At 53.3% G+C, this 25201-nt stretch overlaps 1 protein-coding gene across 1 annotated transcript in view; it reads right to left on the reverse strand.

Moving 5' to 3' along the window:
- Positions 1–329: 329 nt before the first annotated feature.
- Positions 330–25201, reverse strand: part of ENPP6 (ectonucleotide pyrophosphatase/phosphodiesterase 6) — a 39434-nt gene continuing 14562 nt past the window's right edge. The window contains exons 4-9 of the mRNA XM_004682522.2: positions 24603–24714; positions 17144–17285; positions 16315–16494; positions 12680–12817; positions 4915–5038; positions 330–579 (exon numbers count right to left, since the gene is read on the reverse strand). Coding sequence (XP_004682579.1) covers positions 377–579; positions 4915–5038; positions 12680–12817; positions 16315–16494; positions 17144–17285; positions 24603–24714 — 899 coding nt within the window. The 3' untranslated portion in view covers positions 330–376. The remainder of the gene's footprint in view (positions 580–4914; positions 5039–12679; positions 12818–16314; positions 16495–17143; positions 17286–24602; positions 24715–25201) is intronic.

Genomic DNA, 25201 nt, shown 5'->3' on the forward strand with positions numbered 1-25201 from the left:
ACCCTCCTCGCTGGACTCCAGAGAAGAGGCTCCGCCAGCCGGCCCACAACCAACGGCAGCTTTTGCTTTCCTTCCGTGTCCGGGGACAGGAGCAGGCCAGGGCTGCGGCCACACGCCGGCAGGTGACTAGGGGCTGGACAAAGCACAGACGAGGACCCCCTAGGGAAAACTAGTGCCAGACTCTCCTTACCTCCAGGAACCAACCAACTTTGGGCTTTCCTCTTCCCAAGTATGCCGTTATGTATAGAATCATAAAAGAATAATATATTTATAGTGTGTATGACCTTGATTGTGTTAATGAAGCTATTCAAATTTCAAATGGACGACGAGGCCAGCGTGGGGGACACACTGGGCTGAGTGGGGACAGCAGGAGGGGCTAGGCCTGGAGCAGGAGGAGAAGCGCGGCCAGCACACAGCTGCCCGCAGCCCTGGGGGCCGAGCTGGCCTGGCCCCTCATCATGCACTGTACCCTGGACCAGGAGCCGTTGTTGGGCAGGGGGGTGATGCCGGCCACGCTGCACATGACGTTGTAGACATCCACGGATCTGATCGGAGCAGCTCTGAAGTTGGACTTGAAATCTGAAAGGGAAAGGCAAGCGAGTTGTCGCTGTGACCCTCCCTCCCCACCAGAGAAGGGCTGAGTCACAGTGGGCGAAGGGCTGAGTCACCATATGGGGGATTCGCTTGGGCACCAGACAGCCTTGGGATTGGAGAATCAGCCTTGTAGGGGGCGGGGCCAGTGAAGGGCGACCCTAGGATTGGACAATCAGCCTCTGGGGGCGGGGCCAGTCAAGGGCACCCCTGGGATTGGAGAATCTGCCTTCTGGGGGCGGGGCCAGTCAAGGGCACCCCTGGGATTGGAGAATCTGCCTTCCGTGGGCGGAGCCCTTGAAGAGTCCCCAGCGAGCTCCAAGGGACAGGCAGCAGTGCTGATGACTCTGGAGGTGACTTTCTTTCGAAGACAAATCGGCCTGTCTTTGTGTCTTGCCATGTTCCCTTTGTGACAACTGAGCTTTCTAGAAGGGCCACTAGACGCTGTTCTGCAGAGCCCCGGAGAGCGGGGGAGTCACAAAAGTTTGGCGGTTTGACTGGGCTCCCCCAAACGCAATTAAAAGCTATCTCCCAGAACCCCTATCTTCAGGGCCGTTAGCCAGGCTGCCTGCTCCCCCGCGGGCGACCCACGGCAACTCAGGAAGCTTTCTCCATTTTCCTTCCACTCTGAGGCCGCAGGGCTTGGTGAAGTTGAAACTGTAGGGTTTCCTTCTCTGGCTAACTGGTGGTGACCTCGATGGTCTCCTAGATGCACAGATCAAGGGGGCGCTGGAAAATGGCACCTCAGCCACGTGGGAAGTAAGGACCTGTGTTGCCCTGGGGAGCCAAGAGAAGGTTTGGAAATTCGTGAAGAACACTCAGCTGCAATAGAAAGGGAGGAGATGGTGCCAGGTAAGGGAATGGAGGGGTTTCCGTGAGGACCAAGGGCTGTACTGCTCCCTTCCCAGCAGGAAGCAGATAAGATGCTGAAAGCAAAGCAGCTCGCAGCTTTAAGTGCAGACTCAAGGGTTCACCAACCCACATCCACAGCTTCCTACAAAATACCCACAGCTCCATGAAGGTGGAATTCAAGAAAGACATTTCCCCATCAATAAAGGCCGGTACATGTGCCTTTAGTCCAGCTAAGATTTTTCAAGGAAATAGGTTGTGTGGGAGGCTGTCGAGCCAAGTTTTCTGTTTTCTTAGAAAACAGCTGTATAATTGCTTCGCTAAAAGGATTGTAGAAACTTTATTTAAAAAGCAAACACTGACAGCAACATAACCCAGAAGTGCCAGGACCCTATTTGGCTCTTACATTAACCCTGAAGTTATAAACACAGAAGGGAGTTACAGAGGTCTCTGCCACCGTGTTAGAGCTGGGGCAACTTCCCAAGTGACGGATGTTGTTACTGTGGAGAATCGAAGTTGGTTTTAGGATAAAGTGCCTCACGGACCCTGCAGCCAGCCTGCAGTGCTTGTTAGCTGGACAACCTCAAGAAACTGGCAGGAAAAGCGGTCCCAAGGTCCTACTTCCAGGCAAACTGTGATTACTAGTAAACACTCAGACTAAGTGCCCAGCAAAGGGCAAACTACGATTGGAAATAGTCACCCTATAAATTGTGTGGAAATAGTCACCCTATAAATTGTGTTTAGGGTGGATAATTAGAATTAGCATCACCGCCGGGTAAGAACTAGTTTTTAAGAAAATCAAGAACCTCCCCGGGGAGCAGGGAGATGCCTGGGTATGCCAGCCCTTCTTACCAACAAGACAAAGCTTACAGGGAGGTGAGGTGTGTGGGTTAACTTCCCTAAAGAAGAATCAGCCACAGCCTGAGAATCAGCTGTCCCAGAGAGCATCTCCTCTCATCCCACTGACCTGACACAGGTGTGGATGTCAAGCCCCAGGGTAGACCATCCCAGGGGGGCTGTGAGGTGTGTGGCTGGGGGCTGGAGGCAATTAAGAGGGTGTCACAGACAATAGTGAACCTTCCCCAGCCTCTCAAACATCCACTTCATGAACACTTAGCAAGAAAAACTGAGATCAAATGCTCGTGACAAAAATGCTAGGAACGATGTTTTTCCACCAACAGTGCAAAATCCAGCCCTGTGCAAGCAGGAAGTGTCACTGGCCTTCTTTTCCCATCACTTCTAGTTCAAGATTTTGTATCTGCAGAGATGGGACTGAGGGCCCAATGCAGAAATAGATCCAGAATGAAGTGAGAGCTTCTAGAAAATTCCACGTATAGCAAAACAACACATGCTCCCGTTTGAGAGATCCCAGGCACGCTCTGCCAGCTCAACGCGTTTCCACCTGAAATGGGAAGTCAAGTTTTTTCCATGGGTTTAAACTTCGGGTGCTCTTCAAGTCATTTCTCCTAGCGAGGGGGGTTCCTCTGGCTCTGGCTGTGTGGCCACGTGGGGGGCCCTCCGGGGGAGGCTGGCTAGCTGGCAGGCAGCTAGCTACGTCCGTCACAGCTTATCTTGAATGTGGAGTTCTCCAGGGCAAGATTAGGTGGTTCAATTTAGAACCTGGGATTAACCAGAACAAGGCCATCTTCTGGAGTGATTTTTTCTTTGCTGGCCCAGACCGACCAACTCTGAAAGCTGTCTAGGGGAGATGGTGGTGGGGGGCGGCCTCGGATGCTCCGCCCCTGGTGGGAGGCTCATCAGGACCCTGCTCCTTTCCCTCCAGGCGGCGAGGTGGCTGCCCGAAGCCTTGCTTTTACGTTTTCTTCTGAGCTGTTCAACCTTTCAATAGGGTCGGAGCCAGCAACCAGCAACCCATAGTTTGTGGGAGAGCTGGGGCTGGTCTGCCTGGAAACATTTTTGCTATTAGTCCAGTCTATTTCCTTCCAGCCTCATCTTCCTGTCTATGAAAAGGCTTTGAGTTTTCCGGGAGTATTAGTTTAGAGGCTGTTTGCATGGACAGTATCTCCCTGCTGAGTTTGACATTAAACTGATGCAGCTTTGGGTACTTTGTTGGGAATGAGGGGTTCAGGCCAGCCTGGCTTCTGCCTGAGACTGTGGCTCATAAACACTCCTTCAGCTGACCACTGTCCTGTGTCCGCGACCTCATATCTCTCTTCTGGGGAAGGCGGAGGCAGTGCTTTTGAAGGAAAGCCTCCGTCTAACGTTCTCCAGAAGGCCGTGCCACGCAGATCCAAAGTGGCCCCCAAAGCCCACCCTTCACTCTGTGGCTTTGAGTCTCACCCACAGCCGGGCTGCAGCGGGCACTGACAGCTACTTCTGGCGACCACAGGGTGTCTGGCTCCCCTCGGAACTCTCGGGTCAACGCCACGACGCCAGTTGGTCGCAATAAACATTTGCTGCTATTGGCTCTGAGCTTATTTCGGGACAGGGAACCCCGGGCGCGTGTGGGAAAGGGTGGAGCCAGTGTGTCCCCAAGCTCAGGTTCCCTCTGGCATCTGTGAGGGTGTCGAAATTGACACCTTGTAGTCCGGCAGCTGTTCGCTGCTGAGTGACATATGCATTTGTCTTATTACATCGAGGAACGGCGCAGACTTTCTGGGCCCGACCTCTCATTTGCAAGTAAGGCGTGGACATTCACGGAGTAAAATGTTTGGGACGACGTCCAGAAGAAGGCGTCTGGAACACGGCTGTCGGGGGGAGCTCGCTGTGTTTATTCAGGAGGGCAGACCGCGGTGAGCAAGGAGAGCCGTTCAAAGCCGGCTGAGCTGATGGCTGCTCCCCCTTCCCCATTTTTTGAAGAAGGGGGTGTTCAGATAATAGCATGAACTCCAGAGCCTTTGATAAACCCTTCCAAAATGTGAATTTACAGTGATTTACTAATGATGGCAAATAGCCAGATAGACCCTCTCCAAGTCGCTTCTCTTCCAGAGATTCATCTGGTCCAGGAAGGCTTTCATGCAAGGCGTCGCTAGTTATTCTGGCTCATTCTCAAAGACAGTCTCCAGGTCATTTCCCAGTCTGCCCTTACAGGCACCCCGGCTTCTGGGTGGACCCTCAGCGGAAAGACCCCTGGGGAGCGCTAGACAGAAAGGAGCAGGGAAGAGCGCGCCCCAGAGCCCCGTGCCAACCTCGGGGCACAGCTGTCTGCAACCTGGTGTCGGACCAGCTTTCCTGGACACCAGACAGCTGTGAAATAACGTTTTGATGAATTCGGTTATAAAAAATGAATTGCAAACATGTGGGATACATTTTCTTCACGCCACTCAAGAAATTTACAAGGAAAAGTATTTGGTCACATTTGCCAAACCCAAGAAGCATTTGAAAGGAAGCCAGCAAGAGAGCTTCATGCAGGCCGGCTGGGTTGGCTCAGCCTTGCTCAGAAAGAGGGTCCGTAAAGAGTCGGCCCCCGCCTGCCGGGAAGATGCCCCGCGCCCACCCCGCGCCCCCGCCTACCGGGTCCGAAGGCCAGGAAGATGCCCCTCATGTCCATGAGCTCGTTGTCATAGCCATGCCAGCCCTGCTGCCAGCCGTCCCTCCTGCCAGTGCTGTTCATCCAGAACGGAAGCGTCTCTCGAGTCTGAAAACAGCAGGGCCAGGATGTTACGCCGACCCAGGTGGGGGCTCCTCTGGGCACCCCAGGCTCGGCGGGTCACCCCCCACCCGAGACGCCCGGGCCAGGGCAGCCGCGGGCGCGGGGAGCTGGCCGAGATGGCGTCTCTCACACCAGCCGAACTCAATGGCTCCGTGAGCCTCAGAGCCCCGACTGGCTGGGAGAGACCGGTGTCCAGGCGGGCTGTGGTACCGTCACGCCCAGGCACGGCCTTTGTTCCCGCCTGCTGCACAGAACTCCCGCACCTCGAATTCTGAGGGGCAGGAGAGTCTCTGTTATTCCAAAGGAGCCCATTTTCCCCCAATCCGAGTTTATGTTAATGAGTGACTCCTAGGGTCTGGGGTGACTAAAGCGCTTCAGAATGGGGCTCGGGGGACCCCAGGGAGCAAGCACTTGCTGAGAGGGTTGGAACTTCCAGTCTCACCCTCTGATGGGGGGTGGGGGTGGGCCATGGGCTCCTTCACGTGACCAGCAAGTTTCTCATGCCTGCCTGCACCTGTAAAACTCTGAGACAACACCCTGCCTCTCAGGGTTGATGTGCAGGGCATGCACCCCAAGAAAGCCAGGAAGCTCTGTGGGTGCAACACTCTGCCTCTCAGGGTTGATGTGCAGGGCATGCGCCCCAAGAAAGCCAGGAAGCTCTGTGACCCTCACCCACTTTGCCCGATGCTTTCCTCCTCTCAGCCCTCTCACCCCTGAGACTCCACATCAGGGGTGCTTTGCTGAGCTGTGACCCCCACCCCCAGGGAATCCCCAAAGCTGAAGAAAGTCATGAGAACCCTCAAATTTGTAAGCCAAGTTGAACACAGCGCTGGTGGCCGGGGCCCCTGAATTTGGTGGGACTGAGCACCTCGGCAGTGCTCCCTGCCTCCACTTAGGCATTTGGACAGGGCTCTGTGCTCCCGGGGGTGTGGTCACCCCGCATTTCCTTTGGTTTTCATTCAGGGCCTATCATTTCTTTCCTTCAGAGCTAATTTTTAGGCTGCTAGACAAAGGCGGGCCCTGAGGTGGCTGTGCCGGCTGGACACAGCCCCGCTCCCTGCAGACGAGCCGGTCATTCCGGGTATGTCCAGGGGTGCAGGGTTAACGGGGTGCGCATTTCAGTGCAGGAGGTGATGAAACGGGAGCTGAGCGGAGACAGCTAAAGCCCGCAGCGCATGTGACAGCCGGGCTCAGAGTCCCACGTGACCCTGCGACGGCCCCACGGTCACCAAGAGCCACACTCTGTCCACTTAACGGCACAGCTCCCCAGCTAGGAGGACAGCACTCACCCACTTTGTAGCTGGGGACCGAAGGCCCAGAGAGGTTAAGTGAGACCCATGGAAGTCACACGGCTCTTAGAGGCAGGGCTGGGCTGGACACCGGGGTCTGTCCTGTCTCCCTCCCCTCGTGTGTCTTCGGCCAACACACAGCCAGTGGTCACTGTCACGCTCCTGCTCACCCTGGACGGTGAGGTATCCCCTTCACTCACCAAGTGCTGGTGAGTTACACCGTAGAGAGACTGGGGAGTTGGTTTGGAGAAGGGCTACATACACCCCAGTTTGCTACTTTTGAGTTGCTTGGTCCCTGGCAATTTTGTAACTGCTTTGAGCTACTTAACTCCTGCACCCAGAGTTCTTGGGGGATCAGGATGGTGTGCTGAGGGCTGACACACAGGGCTGCTCCGCACGTGGCCAGGTCCACTCCCCTGATGTCCAGGGTGCCCCCCAGCAGACATGGTCACAGAAGAGTCCCCGGTGCTCCCTTATCTGCCATGCGCCTTGCACCCCAATCTCACCCCATCCAGTGCTCCCTGACACTGTTGCTTCCAGGGGGTGCTGCAGCGACCCTCTCCACAGCTTCTTGGACTCCCTCACCCCTTCTCCAGTCCAGCTTGTATTTTTCCAGGAAGCTGTTTGCATTTCTAACAGTCTCTGGTGGTGGTCATGACACATCCCAATTTAGCCTCATCAGCTACTTGAATGTGTTGCTTCCTCTTGCACCATCTACAAGGCAGTGATTCCTGAAGCGCCAGGTAGAACATCTTGTTACGGTGACTTTACAAACCTGTGAACCTGCATCCCCGTGACATGGGCAGGTGAAAGGGCGAGGGAGGCTGATGTCTGCCAATTCCACAGCACACACACAACACAACACACACACAGCCAGCACGACTGAAGCCCTAGAAGTAGCTGGGTGTCTGATGACAGGTAAACCCTCTGGCTCTTATTAAAAGGACAGAGGCTCCAGCAAAACAACTGTTCAGGCAGCTTTTAGAAAGGGGAAGTTAACAAGCTGCTTGTGCACAGCACTACCTGTTTTGTGTGTCAGTGTGGAGCCCTGTGGTTGCGCAACCCACCTAATTTAAAACACGCACGGTCTCCTGGCCCTTCTGTTTCCTAGTAGCTCCACTGTCTTCCTTCTTACCGACATGATCTTCCTCAAAGAGGGGGTTGACCCTTGGCCTCTGTTAGGCCTGTAACGCTTCCTTTCAACCACTGCGAGTCTAACTCTTGTGGGGCAAGCATCCCCCTACCCTCTTCTCAATGAGGCATCACGCCAGCTCCTGGGGTGCAGGGGAACACAGATGAAGTGCAGATGCTGTGAGCTGCTGCCTGCTCATTTCACCTTCACTGAGAACCAGTAATGAAACCAAATGATTCCTGGTCGTCAACATTAGTTGCACCCTTTCTCCACTCAGTTCATATATAATTCTGTCATCAACATTAATTGGGGGTGTGATTCATGTTAGTGAGAAATGTAAATGTGTCATTTAAAATCAACAAAACAATACTTGCAGAGAATACACACATACATAAAAAACACATGAGCCGTTGGCAATGGCATGCAAGGGCCTAGTAATGGTGGTGTCTACTTGGTCCTCCATGGGCCCCCAAACATCCAGTAAACTTCTGACATCATCTCAGGCTGAAGGAGGTCATGGCTGAGGCTGGGGTGGCTTCCATTAAGATGTGGAGGTACCAACAGCGTGGCTGAAGCTGGTGCTCCAGCTGCCGGGTTAAGGCACTTGAGCTGTGGTTCCATTATGGAGCCCGGCTTCTGTGGCATTGTTCCTCTCTCTGCATCTCCTCCCTGGAGGCTTTCGGCTCGTTTGTGTCCTGAGAGCCCAGGCTGGTGGTTGTGGACCTTCAGAGGTGTGTTTGCCACAAGCCATTGAAAAGAGAGTGGGCTCCTGGCCCCCTCTCTCTAAGAAGGGGTCCTCTTTGTAAAACAGGACTTAAATGCTCAGGCCTCAGGTCCTGGTCTGACCCTGGAAAGCCCTTGGCCACACCCAGTCAAACCCTTGAAAAGGAAAATGCCAGACAGGAAGATGCTTTGGTGTAGACAGACGTGTCAGAGGTGTCCTCAATGATGTGGGTTCCTTACTTGTTTTCATTTACCGAAGTTTGCCGGGGTTCAGAGGTGATGCTCCTGCGCGCGCACAGCCACACAGGTGGCCCTAATTAGCACGGGAGAGGTGGGTGCCTCCAGCAAGCTGCACTCTGCTCCCTGAAGCCTGGCCTGTGGCAAGCCACGACAGCTCCACCGTGCTCTCCAGATCGTCTCCATTTCTTCAAATATTTGGGTCCAGGAGGCCTAAGTGCCGTTCAGCCACAGGCCTTAGAGCTTCGCAGCCCGGCACTTTGCAGCCTTTGTTGGCTTTCTGAACAAGTCTTTTCAACTGGAGGAAAATGCGGGCCTCCCTTAGAAGCTTGGGTGTGAATTTGCTGCATTTCTCTGACCTCAGACAGGAGTTCAGAAGATCAACCATGAAACATTGTGTTTCACTGTCCACCACTGTGTGGCCTGCGCCTCCTTGGGAGCATAGCAGCTGGCGGTGGACATGGCCCAGGAGAGGACCCGGGAGGGACCCAGGAAGGTGCTGGGTCCCGCTCTGGCCAGAGATGGGGTGGTGGAGCTGGGAGAGCTGCCACACATGTTTCTACTCCCTTTCTCTATTGCAAACTCTTCTGGGGCTACTGAACTTTAGCCAAATGCCTGATTACTCCGCCTCTCAGTTAGCACGCTCGCTCTTCTACAAGCCTACAAAGCTACCTACCCATTGATAAGAATCAACTCTCTCCCCATTTATGAATTCATTCAGTCACAAATAACCAAGCAACAGCCAACGTGGGCCTCAATTGCTTGGGCCTGGGCAGTTCTGCCCTGAATGACGTTCCATGGAGGAAAACAAAGGTCAAGGGGCCACAGAACTTCTCCTGAGGCACTTGCACACCAGGCAGGGAAAGCACAAAAGCAGACAGACAAATACGGCAGCAAGGAAGTGACTCAGGTTTTCATGAGCCTTCCAAGATGGCTGCAGTTGAGCACTTCATGGACAAGATGGTGTTAGAGTTGGGCTTAAGTGACAGATGGGACTTGGGGTGGGGATTGTGTTCTGGGGACGCTACTGGCTATTTATTGAGTTCTGGATCTGTGGGGGCAGGGGAGCATGAGGCTCGGAGGGACAGCTGTTCCCTCTCCCCACCCTCTTTAGTCCCCGCACTTCATTCTCACCTTGGGATAGTCATTTCCACAGTCATGAGAACTTTGGTTCATGTATGTGCAAATCAGCATGTTGATAAAAGGAAAAGGGAGGAGTGGGGGTTCAGAAGGGAGAAGAACAGCAAGTGAGCAGCAAAGTGGCCCCTAGAGCAAGACAAGCAGGAGTGAGCCCAGAAGAGCTGGTTTCTGCCCATGTGCAGGAGCTGATGTTAGGGGGGAAAGGACGTCCTGAAGGAACTCTGCAGATACAGGTTTTGTGGACTCCACCTCCTAGTCCAGCCACCGAAACTACAACTCCCAGCAATACCAAAGGGAGGACTGTGAGGACCTAAGGGCAGAGCTAAGCAGCCATTTTGAGACTTTTGGGGATACAGAGAGGAGCTATGTTGAGCTGAGGCTTGCTCTCCCTTGGCCTCGTGCTGGTGGCCTTGAGCTTGGTCCTTGAGCTTTCAGTGTTCTGTGGGGTCCAAGTCAGCGGAACTTGTAGGATGTCGTGGTTAAATTGCGTCTCTCTCTCTCTTTCCCCGGGTTGTTCTTTTTCTTTCCCCTTTGTAAATAAACCCATTATTGACCCTTTTGCGTGTGCCTGCAGTACAGCTGAATTTTGAGCACAGGTGAGGACCCACAGACAGGCGGCCCACTTCACATTGGGGTGCCCTGGAACACCGGGACTCATCTCGGGGCCCCTGGGAAGCAGCAGAGTGAGCCCAAAACATGAAATCAGAGCTGCATGGGGCCTGTGATAGAAGACTTGGAGGCTCTTTGTAAAACTGGAACTCTGTGGGCTTCCTGGCCACCTCAGGTTCCAATTCTAGCTGTATTGTTGCTTTGGAACCTTCGGGAAGGCATTCAACAGTGGACACCCAAAATCAGGATACCGACCTCCTCAGTGCATGATCGTACTTCTCCCTTCCTCTTGGCAGCCAGGAAGCTCAGAACTCTCTCTGCTCTATTTGATGTAACAGTATGTTTTTCTCAGGACTAAGAGTGTCATCAGTGCGGAAACTCTGAGGAGCAGAGTACTGGGGAGTACTTGATATCAGATCGCTGTTGTGACTAATGTCACCCAAAAGTCTAGGACATTTGTCTTGATAGATTATTATCAGCAGAGGTAAGATAATGTTATGTTCATATCACTGCAAATTCGGGAGAGGAATCACTCTAAATTGTCCAATGATCTAGGCAGGATAAGTGAAGATTAGCATTATAGTGCCCATGTAACTAATCAATGCTGTGTCCACTGGCTGTCTTTATGCTTGGAGAGTTAGCACTAATCTTTCAGAACTAACTTAATTTCCCGACACCTTATTTATCTCCTTCTGATTTATTTTTTTTTAAAGTTTTCTGCTTCAAGATGTTTTTAAAAATGACTTCAAATCTCCTTTTTGAAAGGATAACATTTTGAAAAAGCTGTCAAAGTAACTGTCAATAGTTACATATTTTTCCTTTTCACTCTGTGGTGTCTCCCTCCTTCTTTAGCCAGACAAAGAAACACAGGGAACCCTTTGCTAATTGATCAACTGAGTTCTGATTTACTCCAGCACAGATTAAATATGTGTGTGATCCATGACAAATAACCCGCTCTAATGTAATAGGATGTGACATGATAATATAATGTAGATGGTCATGGCATCGCAGACGCCACATCCTATCCCACACAGTGGGAATGAACATGTGTCTTCCCCCTTCGGGGCATCCTGGAACCTGCCCGTTTTCTGCAGCGGAGGAGGTACTTGAACCCTCAGAGGAGGAGCAGGTGGATGCTGGGGGGTCAGGGTTGGCTGCTACAGGAGCAGAGCAGGGCAGGCGGAGGCCTGCCCAGCCCTGTCACTGCCTTGGCCCGTAGAAACCGGAGATGATGCAGTGGGCGTTCCTCTTTCCTCCTTTTCTCCATGTCCCAGGTTGCAAGCCCCCTGCCTGCCTAACTCCCAGCTGTGTCCTGCTGAGGCCCCCTGGGCTGCATTTAGGCTGGTTTCAGGTCCAAAGTGGGTCCGAGGTGGCAATGTGCACCCCAGGGATGAGCTGACTGATGAGACCACAGAGAGTGTTGGCATCACAGCGCGCTTAAAGAAGCTTCAACTGGTTGAAGGGCCTCTCACTTACAGGGATTGGTGGCAAATCCTACACCTAACTTTATATATTTATAAATCATGACGATGTATTACTTCCTTAAAGAAAGGTCTCCTTCTCTACATTTTATAATCATCAGAATCCGGCAAAATATTCCCCTCCTGATTCTGGGATGCGTATTTTGTTCCCTAATAAAAGTAGGGCTCCAAGAGGAAGCCACGCCCTTCCTTCCTGCTCTGGGCTGACCTAAGGGATGTGATGCTCAGGGGTGCAGCAGCCTCCTGTGACCCTGAGGTCTGGCAGGTTGGACTCTGGTTTTAGATCGTGTCCTTGTTTTCTTCCACTGAAGACTCGCACGTGCCGATACCTGCCACCTTTCACCCGACCTGTTTGCAATCTACCTTCAAGTTCCTATCTGCAGTAACCCATGCCCTCTTCAGGAACTGGATGCCAACCACATGTAACAGGAATTTACCCAGTGGTGGGGCCTTCCCACGCCGGCTGGCTCACTACCAGGAGCTGATAGAGCCTGGTGCGTTGGGAGGTGAACAGGCAGGAGGCGGCTGCTGCAGGCACTGAGGCATGAGGCAATTAGGGGTGGACCCAAAATACAAGATAATTTGCACTGTAAAATCGGGTTGGCAATCCCGGGACCTGGATCTGTGGAGTTTTGTTTGCCAAACATTTCTCTCAAAGGTGAAAGCAAAGCCTCCCCCTGCTTTCCACTGCCCTGAAGCAATTGCTGGGGTTCACAGTAATTGCTCCACTTTAAACTGAATAGGTTGCATTGTGAGCCTGCGTAATTGAGTTAAGGACGTTGGTGAAAATACAGCAGGTCTGGAGTCCTGAAGTCTAACATGATGCTGGTCTATAGCTTGTTTAGAAAGTCACCTGACCAAGACTTTTGATTCTCTCAGAGGGAAATCATGAAATGAGTGATGTTTAACTGAAAACAAAATCTTTTCAGGGTAAATACATGTCAACTCTTGCTTCTCTTTGGACTGTTTGACAGAATTTACATCAGGAATGAATTGTCGCATATTTCACAGTTACCTCAGTTATGAACCATCCTTCATCTGCTACTAAGGTCAAGGGCGAGACGAATCTCCCTTTCTTGTAATAGAACCTGCTCGGTATCATGTCTTTCTCGTAGACAGTCATGTGTTCCACTGAACTCAGTTTGGTATAGATCTGCAGAGAAAACCAAGAATATGAAGCATGAGCCCCTGCACCTTACATAATGTTATAGTACACTGTGCCTGCAATTTCAAAAAAGAAAAGAAAAACAAGGGTGTAGTTTTCTGAAATATATGTGAGTATTTATTGCACTTTATAAGATCAAAGCAAGAAATTACCAAAACCCCTGACAGATTTAACTGCATGAAAATGAGGTGTAGTTAAACATCTCTGTATGTGTCAGAGAACATGGGGCTTTACCTAGTAAGGCTGAAGATCACATACCCTACCAGTTACCTCGAAAAGATAAAGAACCCCTCATACATGTATCTCTGTAGACACACAGATGGAAAGACAATGTACATGGGCATAGCCCGCCTTGCAGCAACTGTGGAAGGAAAAATGAATCACAATGGGCTTCTAGGTGGAATACTATGCAACAATGAAGACAGTTAAGTTATATTTGAAGGAATGCCTGGAAGAATCCCCGGGTTCTCAGATTTCTTTTCTTTTTTTTTTTTAAGATTTATTTATTTGTGCATACAGAACTGGGGTACAGGCCAGAGGTGCAGGGGCGGTGAAAGAGACAGAGTAGGAAGCAGAACAAGCCGGCTGATGAAGCACACTGCTGAGGGGAGCAGCGGGCGGTCAGGAGAGGTCTGCCACACTCTGTGGGTCACCTCCGGGGCTGGCGGGGATCGAACTCATGCGGAAGTGGCTCTAGCTTCTTAGTGCAGTGCTTTAACCTGCTGTGCCACCAGGGAGGGCCCCAGATTTCTTTTTAAAAAAGCATGTTGTAGTGGAATATAGACAACAGTATTCTCATTGTACGAAGCACTAATGACAGAAAAACTTAAGAATGCATATGATCAAACTGTAAGAGATTTATTAAAATAATATCTCAAAATTTAGGGCAATGGTTGCCTCTAAGAGGGCAGCGTCCAGGCGGCTCACTGGAAAGATACATAGACGATGCCACAGTAGGGTAATGTCCTCCTCTTAACAAGGATGTTAAGAATCATTAAAGAACAAGACGTAAAAACGTCTTTTCGACAAAAATAGGATAAAATTAAAAGACAAATGAGTCAATCTGCTTAATGTTAATTATTGCCAGGTTAGAGAAAGACCGTTCTTTGACTTGACCTAGAGCACAGCGCACTTGCGTCTTAAATGTACTTGTAACCGTTGGCATTAGTTACACTGCTAATTTCTTGCTTCGGATGTAAACAGTACATGTTTCCAATATTTAGCAGCAGCTTACATGCATACAGCCAAAACTATAACCAACTGGCTAATGTCGACTTGTTGGTCTTTAGCCAAATCAGGCACATTCCCTAGGTAGCATGGGATACAAAAATTGAATTGATCAGTGCAATGCTGAACAGTAATTAGCGTTTAAGCTGTTTGGTAGAGGCTTCAGAAGGCCCAGGAGTTTGATCATCCCCTTAGGAGAATCCATAGTTCCTGAGGAAGCAGGGTGCACTTGCAGATTTTGAATAAGTGGGAAATCTGGTGGCGCAGAACAGGACTCACACGTTCTTGTGTCTGCCACATGACGAAGTGTCGCCCAAACACAGCCCCCGCTTGGAATAGTCTGCCAACTGCCCTGGGCAGCTTGCAAGCGCCCGACTTAACACAAATGCTGGAAGTGCTCTCGGCTCTTCCGCATTCTGCAGACGGCTGTCCCTAAGAGCTGAGCTGCAGACAGGACGCTCACTTGCCAGGAAAACAGCGCTTCCTTGCGCGAAGCCACTGGCGGAAGGACCCACCACTGTGCAAAGTGTTCTCCCTGATCCATACTTAGGGAGTCCATGGGGACAGTGTAAATGTGTTCAGCACCTCCACTCCCGGCCGTGGGACCTGAAGAAACAGGGGGCCTCCAGCTGCAGCTGGAGCAAGGCTGGGCAGGTGCGTCACTGTCAGGGGACAGATGGCGCTTAGCGTCGTCCGTCAGAGTGGGCCGGGTAGAGAGAAGGGTCCACTCTCGGGGCTGAAGCCGGCACTCCACCGAGCCAGTACAGAGGGCAGGAGGAGGGGCCCAGCCCCACTACCCCGGGGTTCGCACCCCCACAGGCGATTTCTTCTATCACAGTACCTGCGATTTCTTGTGGACTCAGGTACTGAGTTTCTGCAAGGCAGTGGCTGTGGGGGCAGAGCGGGGGCTCGGAGTCACCCCGTTGGGACACACCCCTTCCATGGTCCCAGGTAGTGGCGCTGGCAGCGGGACCAGCAAGCTTCCGCGTGCTGGGTACAAAGGCGCCCCGTCAGCGGCAGGGAGCAGAGGGCCAGGGGATGGAGCCGCCTGGCCACTGGACGAGGAGGGGCCGGGCTGTACCTTATTTCTGAAGCGTCACTTTGACATCGCGTTAATATGTCAGCAGCACAGGGCTCTGGCCTTCGTGTGGTGGCTGTGGCTCCCCCACCCAGCCCCACAGTCTGCGGTGCCCCCGTCCCTGCTCGTCCTCCTCACTCTCCCCCTCCCTTTCTGGAGGCCTCAGATCTGTGGTCAGTTTTCAAGCATTGCTTTTAAAGTTTGTCTTTGCCTGACCCTCGTCTGCTTCTCGGTCTCCTCTTGCTCCCTCCGGCTTATTTCACAGCGACATCCCTTCCTGAGCTGAGATAACAGTCACCACACACAGGCCTCAGTCTGTGCTCATCTGTTCACGCTGTCTTCAGTTCCCCGATGGAACAAGAGCCGGCTGGCAGCTTTCGGGGGGAGGCACAGACGGGGTGTGTGGTCTGTGATGGACGGTGGCCAGGTGTTGGTGGCGGCCTGGTGTGAGCTACACAGCTGTTGAGATGAGCAACTGACACTTGGAACCTCCACAGTCACTGAAGGAATGTCACCTCTGTCAGCAGGAACACGGAGCACTGTACGTTGGCACCCGGAATTCCTAGGGGTGCCCTGGAAGTGCTGCTTTTGGGTCAATAATTACAAAACCCTACTGAGGGGTAGGCACTCACCATGCTAAGTCCTGCCTATCTCTGATGTCCCGTAAGTTCTGCTAAAATCCAAGGAGAGGGCCTTCCTCGGTGGTGCAACAGGTTAGGATGCAGCACTGCAGCTGGCGGCAACCACCTCAGTGTGAGTTCGATTCCACCCCAGAGGTGACCCACATGGCACCGCAGCCCTCCCTGACCCGCCCGCTGCTCCCCTCAGCAGTGGACTTTCTCGATCTGCCTGTTTGCTCCCTGCTCTGTCTCTGGTGACTCCTCTCACCAGAGGCTCTGGCTTGTACCCCAGTTCTGTGTGAATAAATAAATAAATATTAAAAAAAAAAATCCAAGGAGAGCCCCATCACGCCTATTGTTGATGCCCACCAGACGATGAACCTTGGCTGAGGTCACCCGGGGAGGGGTGGCAGACAAGCTCGCAGCCTCTGGACTCCGGCTCTGTCGGTGCTCAAGTTCCAGAACAAACTTAAGCACAAAGCTGGGCTGAATGAGCACCGAGGGAGAGCCCCACCTGCCCCGCGCCCTCCCGCCGTGCTCCCCAACATGGCGCCTCTTGCCTCAGAGAGTTTCCCGGGCGCCGGCCAAAGGCTCACCACCGGGCCTCGGTCCTTCACTTGCCGCAGGTCACTCAGGCTGATGTACTTATTCAGCTCAATTACTCTGTCCGCCCAGGAAATGTCAGTCATTCCGTGGTCTGAGAAGATGATGACGTTGAGGTCGTCCTGCAGCCCGCGCTCCTGTGGGGGACAGAGGCCGTCAAGGCGGCGCCGCGGACCCACGCACTCGCGGGGGAACCTGGGAAAGGGCGCTAGACGGCGGGTTCCGGGAGGCCGGGGCCGGTCTGCGTTCTGAACTGAGTCGCCTGCTGTTCTGCCTGAGGGGACACAGTTCAGGGTCACCACAGAAACACGTTGGGGAGAGGTGGGGAACAGCCCCCCTCCAGTCGTGCCGGAAGTAACACCCATGGCGGGCAGCTTGGATGGTTCCTCTCTGTTTTCAACTCTGAGACAAATCTGTGTGTCAGTGGCCTCCACTGAACAGATGTGGAAAATAAAAGCACTAGAAAGTTTAAATTTGCACAAAATCGCTCCCTCAAGTCAGGAAAGCGCCGCGGGCTCAAACTGCGATCTGACTCTTAGGCCAAGCTTCTGCAGAATCAGCACATGTGGTAAAGGATGGAGCACAGACTCTGTCGTTTCAATCCCACAGGCCTGGATGTGGGGCAGAGAGGCTCTTTTGGTACCTGAAGAGAACAGGTCCCAAAGGACCCACTGGTCCACTGTCAACAGCAGGAAGGAAGATGTGGAGGGGTGACAGTCACGAAACAGAGAGAAAGATCCCCCAGAAAGAATGGGGGTCCCACTTTAGGCCCGGGCTTTGGGTCACCTGGATCCACGTGGTCATGTACTTCAGGATGGTGTCCACAGCCTTCAGGGCGTCTTTCCTCTGGGGTGATGCAGGCCCGTAGTGATGACCTTCCACGTCGATGCGCTCGTGGTATATGGCCGCGAGGTCAGCCCGGCCACTCCTAGAGCCGGCAGGGGAGAGAGACGTGGGTCACACCGTCCCGCCCTCCCCAGCTTTATCCCCCTCAGCCAGTCCTGGGGAAGGCATGAGATCCCCCAAGCCAAGCGGATGCCCTAAACTGAAGAAGGCTCATCTTCAAGGGAGAAGCGGGCCCATGCACCAAGGCTGGGTGACACACGGAGGGCGACGGTCGCTTCCTCGCTTTGCTCCGCAACCTCACTGGCCCTGCCCGGAGAGTTGGCAGATGGACTGACGAGCGGGGCCACTTCGCACAGCGCCACGCTCACCTCCTGTGTCATGAGGAGATCAGGGAAGCAAGATGCCGCCACCTCCACCAGGCTTTGGGCTCGCGCCCCACTTCAGCAAGTCTCGAAAGCGTTAGGCCGTGTGTTTGACTGGCAGGACAGGTACAAGCTTCACACGTGGACAGCCCGAGCATGGCAAGCAGGGGAACGGTCAGGGCGCGCTCTCATCTGACACGCCACAACCTTGACCCCACGGGACACGTGGGGTCTGCTCCAGGCATCAAGCCCAGCAATGACCACACTTCTCTGGACCCCAGGAAGACCCCTGGTTCCCGCTCATGGCCAGAGTGAGGGTGGGAAAAATCCAGTTACTTAGCCCTGGATGCTGGGCTAGGAGTGACCGGAACTGGTGACATCACCTGGGGAGGAGGCTGGTGCAGGCAGGGAGGTGCCACTGTAGTGCCCGCCCTCCTTCCCAGGGTGCCTTCCACCCCAGTTCCCCTCTGTGCTCTGGCTTTGCCTGTGACCTCCCTACAAGACACCCCAACAGAACAGATATCATGGTGGTGGCGATGGCAGTGATGGTGCTGGTGCTGGTGGCTGTGGTGGTGCTGGTGGTGGCTGAGGTGGCTGTGGTGAGGTTATGGTAGTGATGGCAGTGGTGGTGGCTGAGGTGGCTGTGGTGGTGGCTGTGGTAGACTAGTGACAGTGGTGGTGGTGGTGCTAGTGGCTGTGGTGATGGTGGTGGCCGTAATGGTGCTGGTGACGGTGGTGGCATTGGTAGCAACTACAATGCCAAAGATGAAACTATGGAAAACATAATTCCGTCTAATTCCTCTGCACGGACGTTACAAAGGTCGGTCACTAATACTCGGGAGGATCGCCTGATTTTTCTTGAAAAGCTGTATTTTGAACACACACACGAGGTGGTTTGCTCTCTCGTCCTGCGCTCTCCTCAGCCCCTGGCACACCAGGAATGCGGAATGGGCCTCTTCAGAGCCTGCTGTGTCTTACAAAGCACAGAGGAGGAAACATGGTCTCAGTGCTTCAGACAGTGTGGCTGCACCACAGCCGAACAGCTCCTGCTCACCTGGGGGTGGTGCTCCATGCCCTGAGGCTCAGCAGGTGAAGAAACAGACTGACCAGGATTCGAGTTGTTACTCAGGGCCTCACAGGCCTCTGAGACCTGACCAGGCTGGGAAATGAGAATCTCGTAGTGCTGGGTCAGGACACTTCCCCAGCCCACTGTCTCCCTCACTACGTTGGCCTTGCTGAGAGGGCACAGCTCTCGCAGGGCAGGTCTCGGGGTAACTTGAGGCTATTTCCTTCATGGCTTGGATGACACACTGGCTTCAAGTTTGGAAAATTTGCTAGTTTGATGTTCATGTCTCTTTCTAGGCCAAGACAGACTGGGCCACACAGCCCTGTGACCACTCTCTTGGGCGCCGGGGCTGGGCCTCACTGATTATTTAGCTTATTCCAAGTGATACTATCATTATTGATACTCACCAAGCTCCCTCTGCATCTGCTGACAGTAGAGACCAGAAACCCACTGCAGGGCCCGTGAGCAGGTAGGCGGTAGGCCACAGTTTTTCGCAGGTACCGACCTTTTCATGTGTATCCCGAGCTCTGTGGAGAGCTTTGCTCATCACCCACAGGAGCTCGTGGGGCCTCCTCCCTGCCCCGGTACTTAAAACATACTGGACTCTCCCACTAAACCAACTCTCACATCAGCCCCCCGTTGTGCCGATTCACACAACATGTTGACGCGTGGACACTTCTGGGGCGGGGTTTGTATGTAGGAAAAATTCCACAAACCAGGTTTTCCATGACATAAGGTTGAAGACCTTACAGTGCGGACGCCTCACTCTTCTACAGCAGACACCAGACTGGTTTCAGGGGCTGCCCACCCTATCGGCCAGCACAACACTGTGTGCTCTGAAGGCCAGTTAAGCATCACCATGGACCTGCTGGCTTTGTGTCAGGAAGCTGGCAACCCCAAACACCAGGGAGAGTAGACTCAGGGTGCTTGCGATCCAGGCTCTGTGCCTGTGCGTTTTCTGGAAGGTTTCTGTGTTGGCGTTTCACTGATTCCTTAGGGACTTATGTCTTCGAGGGCTGAGAGTTCTGGTCTGTTTGGAGCCCAGCTGACAACGTGTTCATGGCCAGCTGTTTTCCACATGGGCCTGGTCTCCCTCAGCAAGCAGCTCATTTGTAACGGGGTGGTTGAGCAGGGAGCCTGCAGCTCTCTTATATGGATAGTTTATAGCTTTAACCTGGCTCAGAAACCAAGCCAGAAGGATGTTTGGCCATCAGCATGGCTAACTGGTGCCAGGGGCCCCAGCCGAGGGGACTCAGGGGCACCCAGGGACCCTCAGGCGATCTGAGTCACCTGAGGGGTCTTAGAAAAGAGTTACGGGGAGATGGGGGGAGGGGCGGTCCTTGAAATTTCGATTGTTAAGAAAAATAACACGGGCCCTCCCTGGTGGCGCAGCGGGTTAAAGCACTGCACTGAGAAGCTAAAGCCACTTCTGCATGAGTTCGATTCCCGCCTGCCCCCGGAGGTGAACACATGGCGCGGCAGACCTCTCCTGACCCGCCCGCTGCTCCCCTCAGCAGTGTACTTCATTAATCTGTCTGTTCTGCTCCCCACTCTGTCTCTGGTGAAGCCTCTCACCACCCCTCCACCTATGGCCTGTACCCCAGTTCTGTATGAACAAATAAATAAATCTAAAAAAAAAGAAAAAGAACACAACATTTAGAAATGAGACCAAAAAATAATTGCCTGTTTCCCATGGCCACATGGAGCGCTGTCACCAGATTTAACTCCTGTAGAGCCCAGACTCTGCAAGTGTGACTGTTAGCTTGTAGGAAACTGACCCGATGAAAATTATTTTTGTCCGATGGAGACAGCAGTGGCAAAGACTCTGGTTTGTTATCTTTTAACTTGCCAAGCGTTTCCACATTAAGCACAAACCATAACTTATCATTTGCCATTTTTTTTTTCCTTCTGAGAAATTTCTCCTATTTTCTTTGAGCCTCCCTTACCCTCTCCTGCTTCCCTCCGTGATACACTAATCTGGACTCAGGCATAATCCTCATCTCTATCTGTAGTGTCCACATGACAAAGTTTAACTTTAGCATCTTTGATAGGGCATGAGAACTAGACAATGCCAGGCTCCAATTCTGCCTTCTCTGACTAAGCTGAGAGTGCAGTGAACGGCAGAAATAGCTCCAAGCCCCAGTTTCCTGTCTGAAGTGTCGCACCTGCACCAAACACCTCGATGTTTGTACAGCGCTTGGCGCTCAGTGAGAAGGAAGCAAGAGGCGGGGCGGCTCCCTGGTGGTGCAGTAGGTTCAAATGCAGCTCTCTGGGCCCTCCCTGGTGGCGCAGCAGGTTAAAGCACAGCAGTAAGAAGCTAAAGCCACCTCCACCTGAGTTCAATCCCCACCTGCCCCCGGGGCGATCCACGTGGGGTGGAAGACGTCTCCTGGCCCACCCGCTGCTCCCCTCAGCATTGTACTTTGTTGATCTGACTTTTCTGCTCCCCACTCTGTCTCTGGTGAATCCTTTCATCATCTCTGCACCTCCGGCCTCTACCCCAGTTCTGTATGCATAAATAAACAAATCTTTAAAAAAAATGCAGCACTATAAAGCTATCTGCAGCCACTGCAGCAGGAGTTTGATTCCCAGGCAGAGAGGTGACCCACATGGCACGGCAGACCTCTCCTGTCTCCATAATGCTCCCCTCAGCAGTGTATTTCAGTCCACCTGCCTATTCTGCTCCCCACTCTGTCTCTGGTGGCTCCTCTTACTCCCTACACCTCTGGCCTATATCCCACCCAGTTTTGTATGCAATAAAAAGAAAGAAAGAAAGGGCCCTCGCTGGTGGAGCAGTGTTTTTTTTTTTTGTTGTTTGTTTTTGTTTTAAAGATTTATTTATTTGTGCATACAGAACTGGGGTACAGGCCAGAGACGCGGAGGGTGAGAGGATTCACCAGAGACAGAGTGGGGAGCAGAACAGGCAGATCGACGAAGCACACTGCTGAGGGGAGCAGCGGGCAGATCAGGAGAGGTCTGCCACGCCATGTGGTCACCTCCGGGGCAGGCGGGGATCGAACTCATGCGGAAGCGGCTCTAGATTCTCAGTGCTGTGCTTTAACCCGCTGCGCCACCAGGGAGGGCCGGAGCAGTGGGTTTTTAAAGCACAGCACTGAGAAGCTGAAGCCACCTCAGCATGAGTTCAATCCCCACCCTGGAGGTGACCCACAGGGCGCGGCAGACCTCTCCGAACCACCCGCTGCTCCCCTCAGCAGTGTACTTCATTAATCTGTCTGTTCTGCTCCCCACTCTGTCTCTGGTGAAGCCTCTCACCACCCCTCCACCTATGGCCTGTACCCCAGTTCTGTGTGCACAAATAAATAACAAAAATCTTTTAAAAAAGAGAGAAAGAAAAAAAAAGGAAGCAAAGGGAGAGAAATATTTCCCATTTCCTCCCAGACACCCCAGATGGCTCTTCCCTGCGTGCCAAGCAGAGAGGACACCCCATGGCGCCCAGTCCGCATTCTGGCTCCTTCTTCCTCGGAGCCCCAGGAGGAGGGACAAGGAGCAGCACGGAGACCTCCGTCTGGTGGCCTGTGGCAGGGACAAAACCCATCTGGGCCTTGACTAGCCCCAGCGGCACTGGGATTCCTGATCCTGAAAGAAACGCCTGGGAATGGCCTAAGCCTGTGACCAGCGGTCAGCGCTGAAACTGTCCTCAGACCTTCGAGCGCAAAAGGAAGCTGAAGCGTCTGAAGTTCGCTGTTTTCACAAGCACCGGAGCCTGCAGCTCATCGACAGTGGTACCGCCTCGCAGCAGCTGCTGGCCTGGAGCTGGGCCCAGGCTGGCCAGGGCACAGGGAAGGGGCTGCCCTGGCCCGACCCGGGGCGTCTGCTCAGGCCACGCCACGCCCGAGCTGCCTGTAAGCGGCAAGGAACTTCGGCCTCGTCCACACTTCTTTGCTCCCAGCCCCCTGCTCCCAGCGAGATGGATCCCTTTGCTCTCAGCCTGGCCCCAGGCCTACGGGACCTTGTTCCCTTTCTGGCCAGGGCCTGGGGCTTTCCTGCATGAAACCCTTTCTCTCTCCTCAACACCCTGTGTGGCAGCAAAGGGCAGTCGCACAGCGGGCGGCCTCACTCCGCACCTGCAGCGGGCAGGCACAGCCCTCCCGCTCAAGGGCCGCGTCAGGCCGCGTCAGCCAGCCTGGGTGCTCAGCGGTCCCCACTGCCCCCCGCGGGTTACCCAAGCTATTTTGGCTCGAGGACCACACCTTCCCTGCCTGCTGAAGCTTCCAAATCCTCAAACAGCTTCTGGGAGGAGGGCTAAGTCCACGCATCACAAGGTGTCTCTTCTGGCAGGTGAGTGGTGAGTGGCAGGTGCACCCCCTTGGGTGGAGTCTGGGCTGTGCGCTGCTGAGGCACAAAAGCTGCTACTCTGGCAGCCGGTGGGCACACCCAGGCCCGGGGGGCCACGGAGAATCCCAGGGAAGCCACCCTTCCACCTCCCAGCACCCCCCCACCCTCGACTTAGTGCCAGCATTTTAGAATGCTGGGGGTGTGCGCAGGGGGCAGGGGTGGCATGGACTACAGAGTTCACTGAAAGGAGCTTTCAGTCACCTCACACTCAGGGAGGCCCCAGGACACTGGCTCTTAAGTCCCCAGAGACCTGGACTCCGCCACTCACCAGCTGAGGGAAACCCCAGGCAAGGCGTTTGGCCCCAGAGTCGGGGCCTCCCATGAGAGAGTGCACCCAAGTGCGAGACAGAGGGAGAAAAGTGGCTCGGTGGCAGTAACCCCCGTGGCACACGCTAGCAGATAGGCGCTGGGACACCCGTCCGGGCTGCGGGGGGAGGGAGGCTGCTGGGGTTCGGAAGTGGCCAGCTGTGTCGCTGCACCCTCAGGCCGGTCCCGCGGAGAGTGCTGGGAACCGAGCGCCAGGCCTAGGCAAGCTGCTCGCGGGCTCTGTCCCGACGCATCTGCTAGCTGGAGTCGCCAGGACTTGGTGCATGGGCCCGTCAGGAAGACACAGCTCGTCCTGGCCCTCTGTTTCTGGAGTGTCACCTGCTCGGCCCCACCCTGGAGACCCACCCAGCAGCTAAGGTGACCTGCAGGCCAGCCCCAGTGAGACCCCCAACATCCTCACCCTCAGGGTCCCTGGTGCCCAGCACAGACCCCCTGTGGCCTCCCCCTCGGTTTCCCCTTCTGCTGAGACCGACCTGAGGCTCTGTGCTGGCCTCTCACTGCAGAGTCAGGATGATGGCATTGCCTACCTCTGCGCTTTTCAAGCTATGTCATATACCCAGGCAGGAGGAAACAAAATAGATTCTCTGTTTTAACATGCTATGGCCTTGCACAATTCCCAGGGAAGAGGAGGCCTCCCTGAGCACGCAGCGGGGTAAAGCGCAGCACTATGAAGCAATCCACAGCCATTGCAGCATGAGCTCGATCCCCAGCCAGGGAGGTGACCCACAGGGCGCAACAGACCTCTCCTGTCTCCCCACTGCTCCCCTCAGCAGTGTACTTCGTCAGTCGGCCTGTTCTGCTCCCCACTCTGTATCTGGTTAGTCCTCACACCACCCTCTGCACCTCTGGCCTGTACCCCAGTTCTTGTATGCATAAGTAAATAAACCTTTAGAAGAAAGAAGAGAGAAGAAAAGGCAAATTTTCACCACAGATCTTCCCTTTGGGGAGAGTATTTTTTTTTTTTTTGCCAAATACTTATTACTATCTCCCCAGGCACAAGCATTCAGTAAATCAGGATTAGAGAAAGGTTGACATTCATATTGTTTCTTTTTGCCCATCAATATGAAAAAGAAAGTTCCAGGCCCTTGAGGATGTTCTTGATCTCCATTCAGCATTTCCAGAGAGAGCTCCTGCCTGAGCTTTGCTCACAATCACTCTCTGCTCACAGCTAACAAACAGTCACCACGTGAGATGCCCACCACTGAGAATTTTTGCACCACGCCAAGCCTTCTCAGTTCACATTAGCAGTCATGAAGCAGTGGTATGGCTAAGAGCTTGGGCCACTTACTTGAATGAGTCAAGAGCGTCGCTGACTGCGTTGGCAAAATTGACATCCGTTGGGACAGTTTTATATTCTAGGCAGTAAGTAGGTCTGACACCGAGAATCTCCACTTCGCAGCCTAAGAAGGAAAGAGATGGTCATGGCTACTTTCTTCAGAACCATGGAGGGGGAGGAGCCTACTTCAGGAAGCAAGTGCCATTAACTAGCATGCAGTGTGTTGACGTTCGTGTAAAGCGACTCATTGCTGATACGTGCATTAACTGTAGTTTTGTTTAGATACAGCCCACATTCTCAAATGCAACCCTAGCGAATCAAGTAGTGAATCATCAAGGTTTAACTACGTCAAATAGAAATCATTTCATTGAAAAGGCAGAGGTAGGCTGGATACAAAATTAAGGCCAAAATACATGAAAAGTGAGAGAAAAGGAGGAAATATGCAGAAAGTGTTTATCCAAAAGAAGAGAAGACTAAACTCATTTCAAAATAAATGTTAATCTGTTCATTTAATTATATGTAGATTGAATCTCAAAAACTCCATGACGAAACTACTATAAGAGAATGTTAAAATGCAGCAAGAGAGAAAATCTAACTGCAAACTACTTACA

Source organism: Condylura cristata, unplaced genomic scaffold (assembly GCF_000260355.1).
Source record: "Condylura cristata isolate star-nosed mole 26May11 unplaced genomic scaffold, ConCri1.0 scaffold00014, whole genome shotgun sequence".
Classification (NCBI taxonomy): Eukaryota; Metazoa; Chordata; class Mammalia; order Eulipotyphla; family Talpidae; genus Condylura; species Condylura cristata.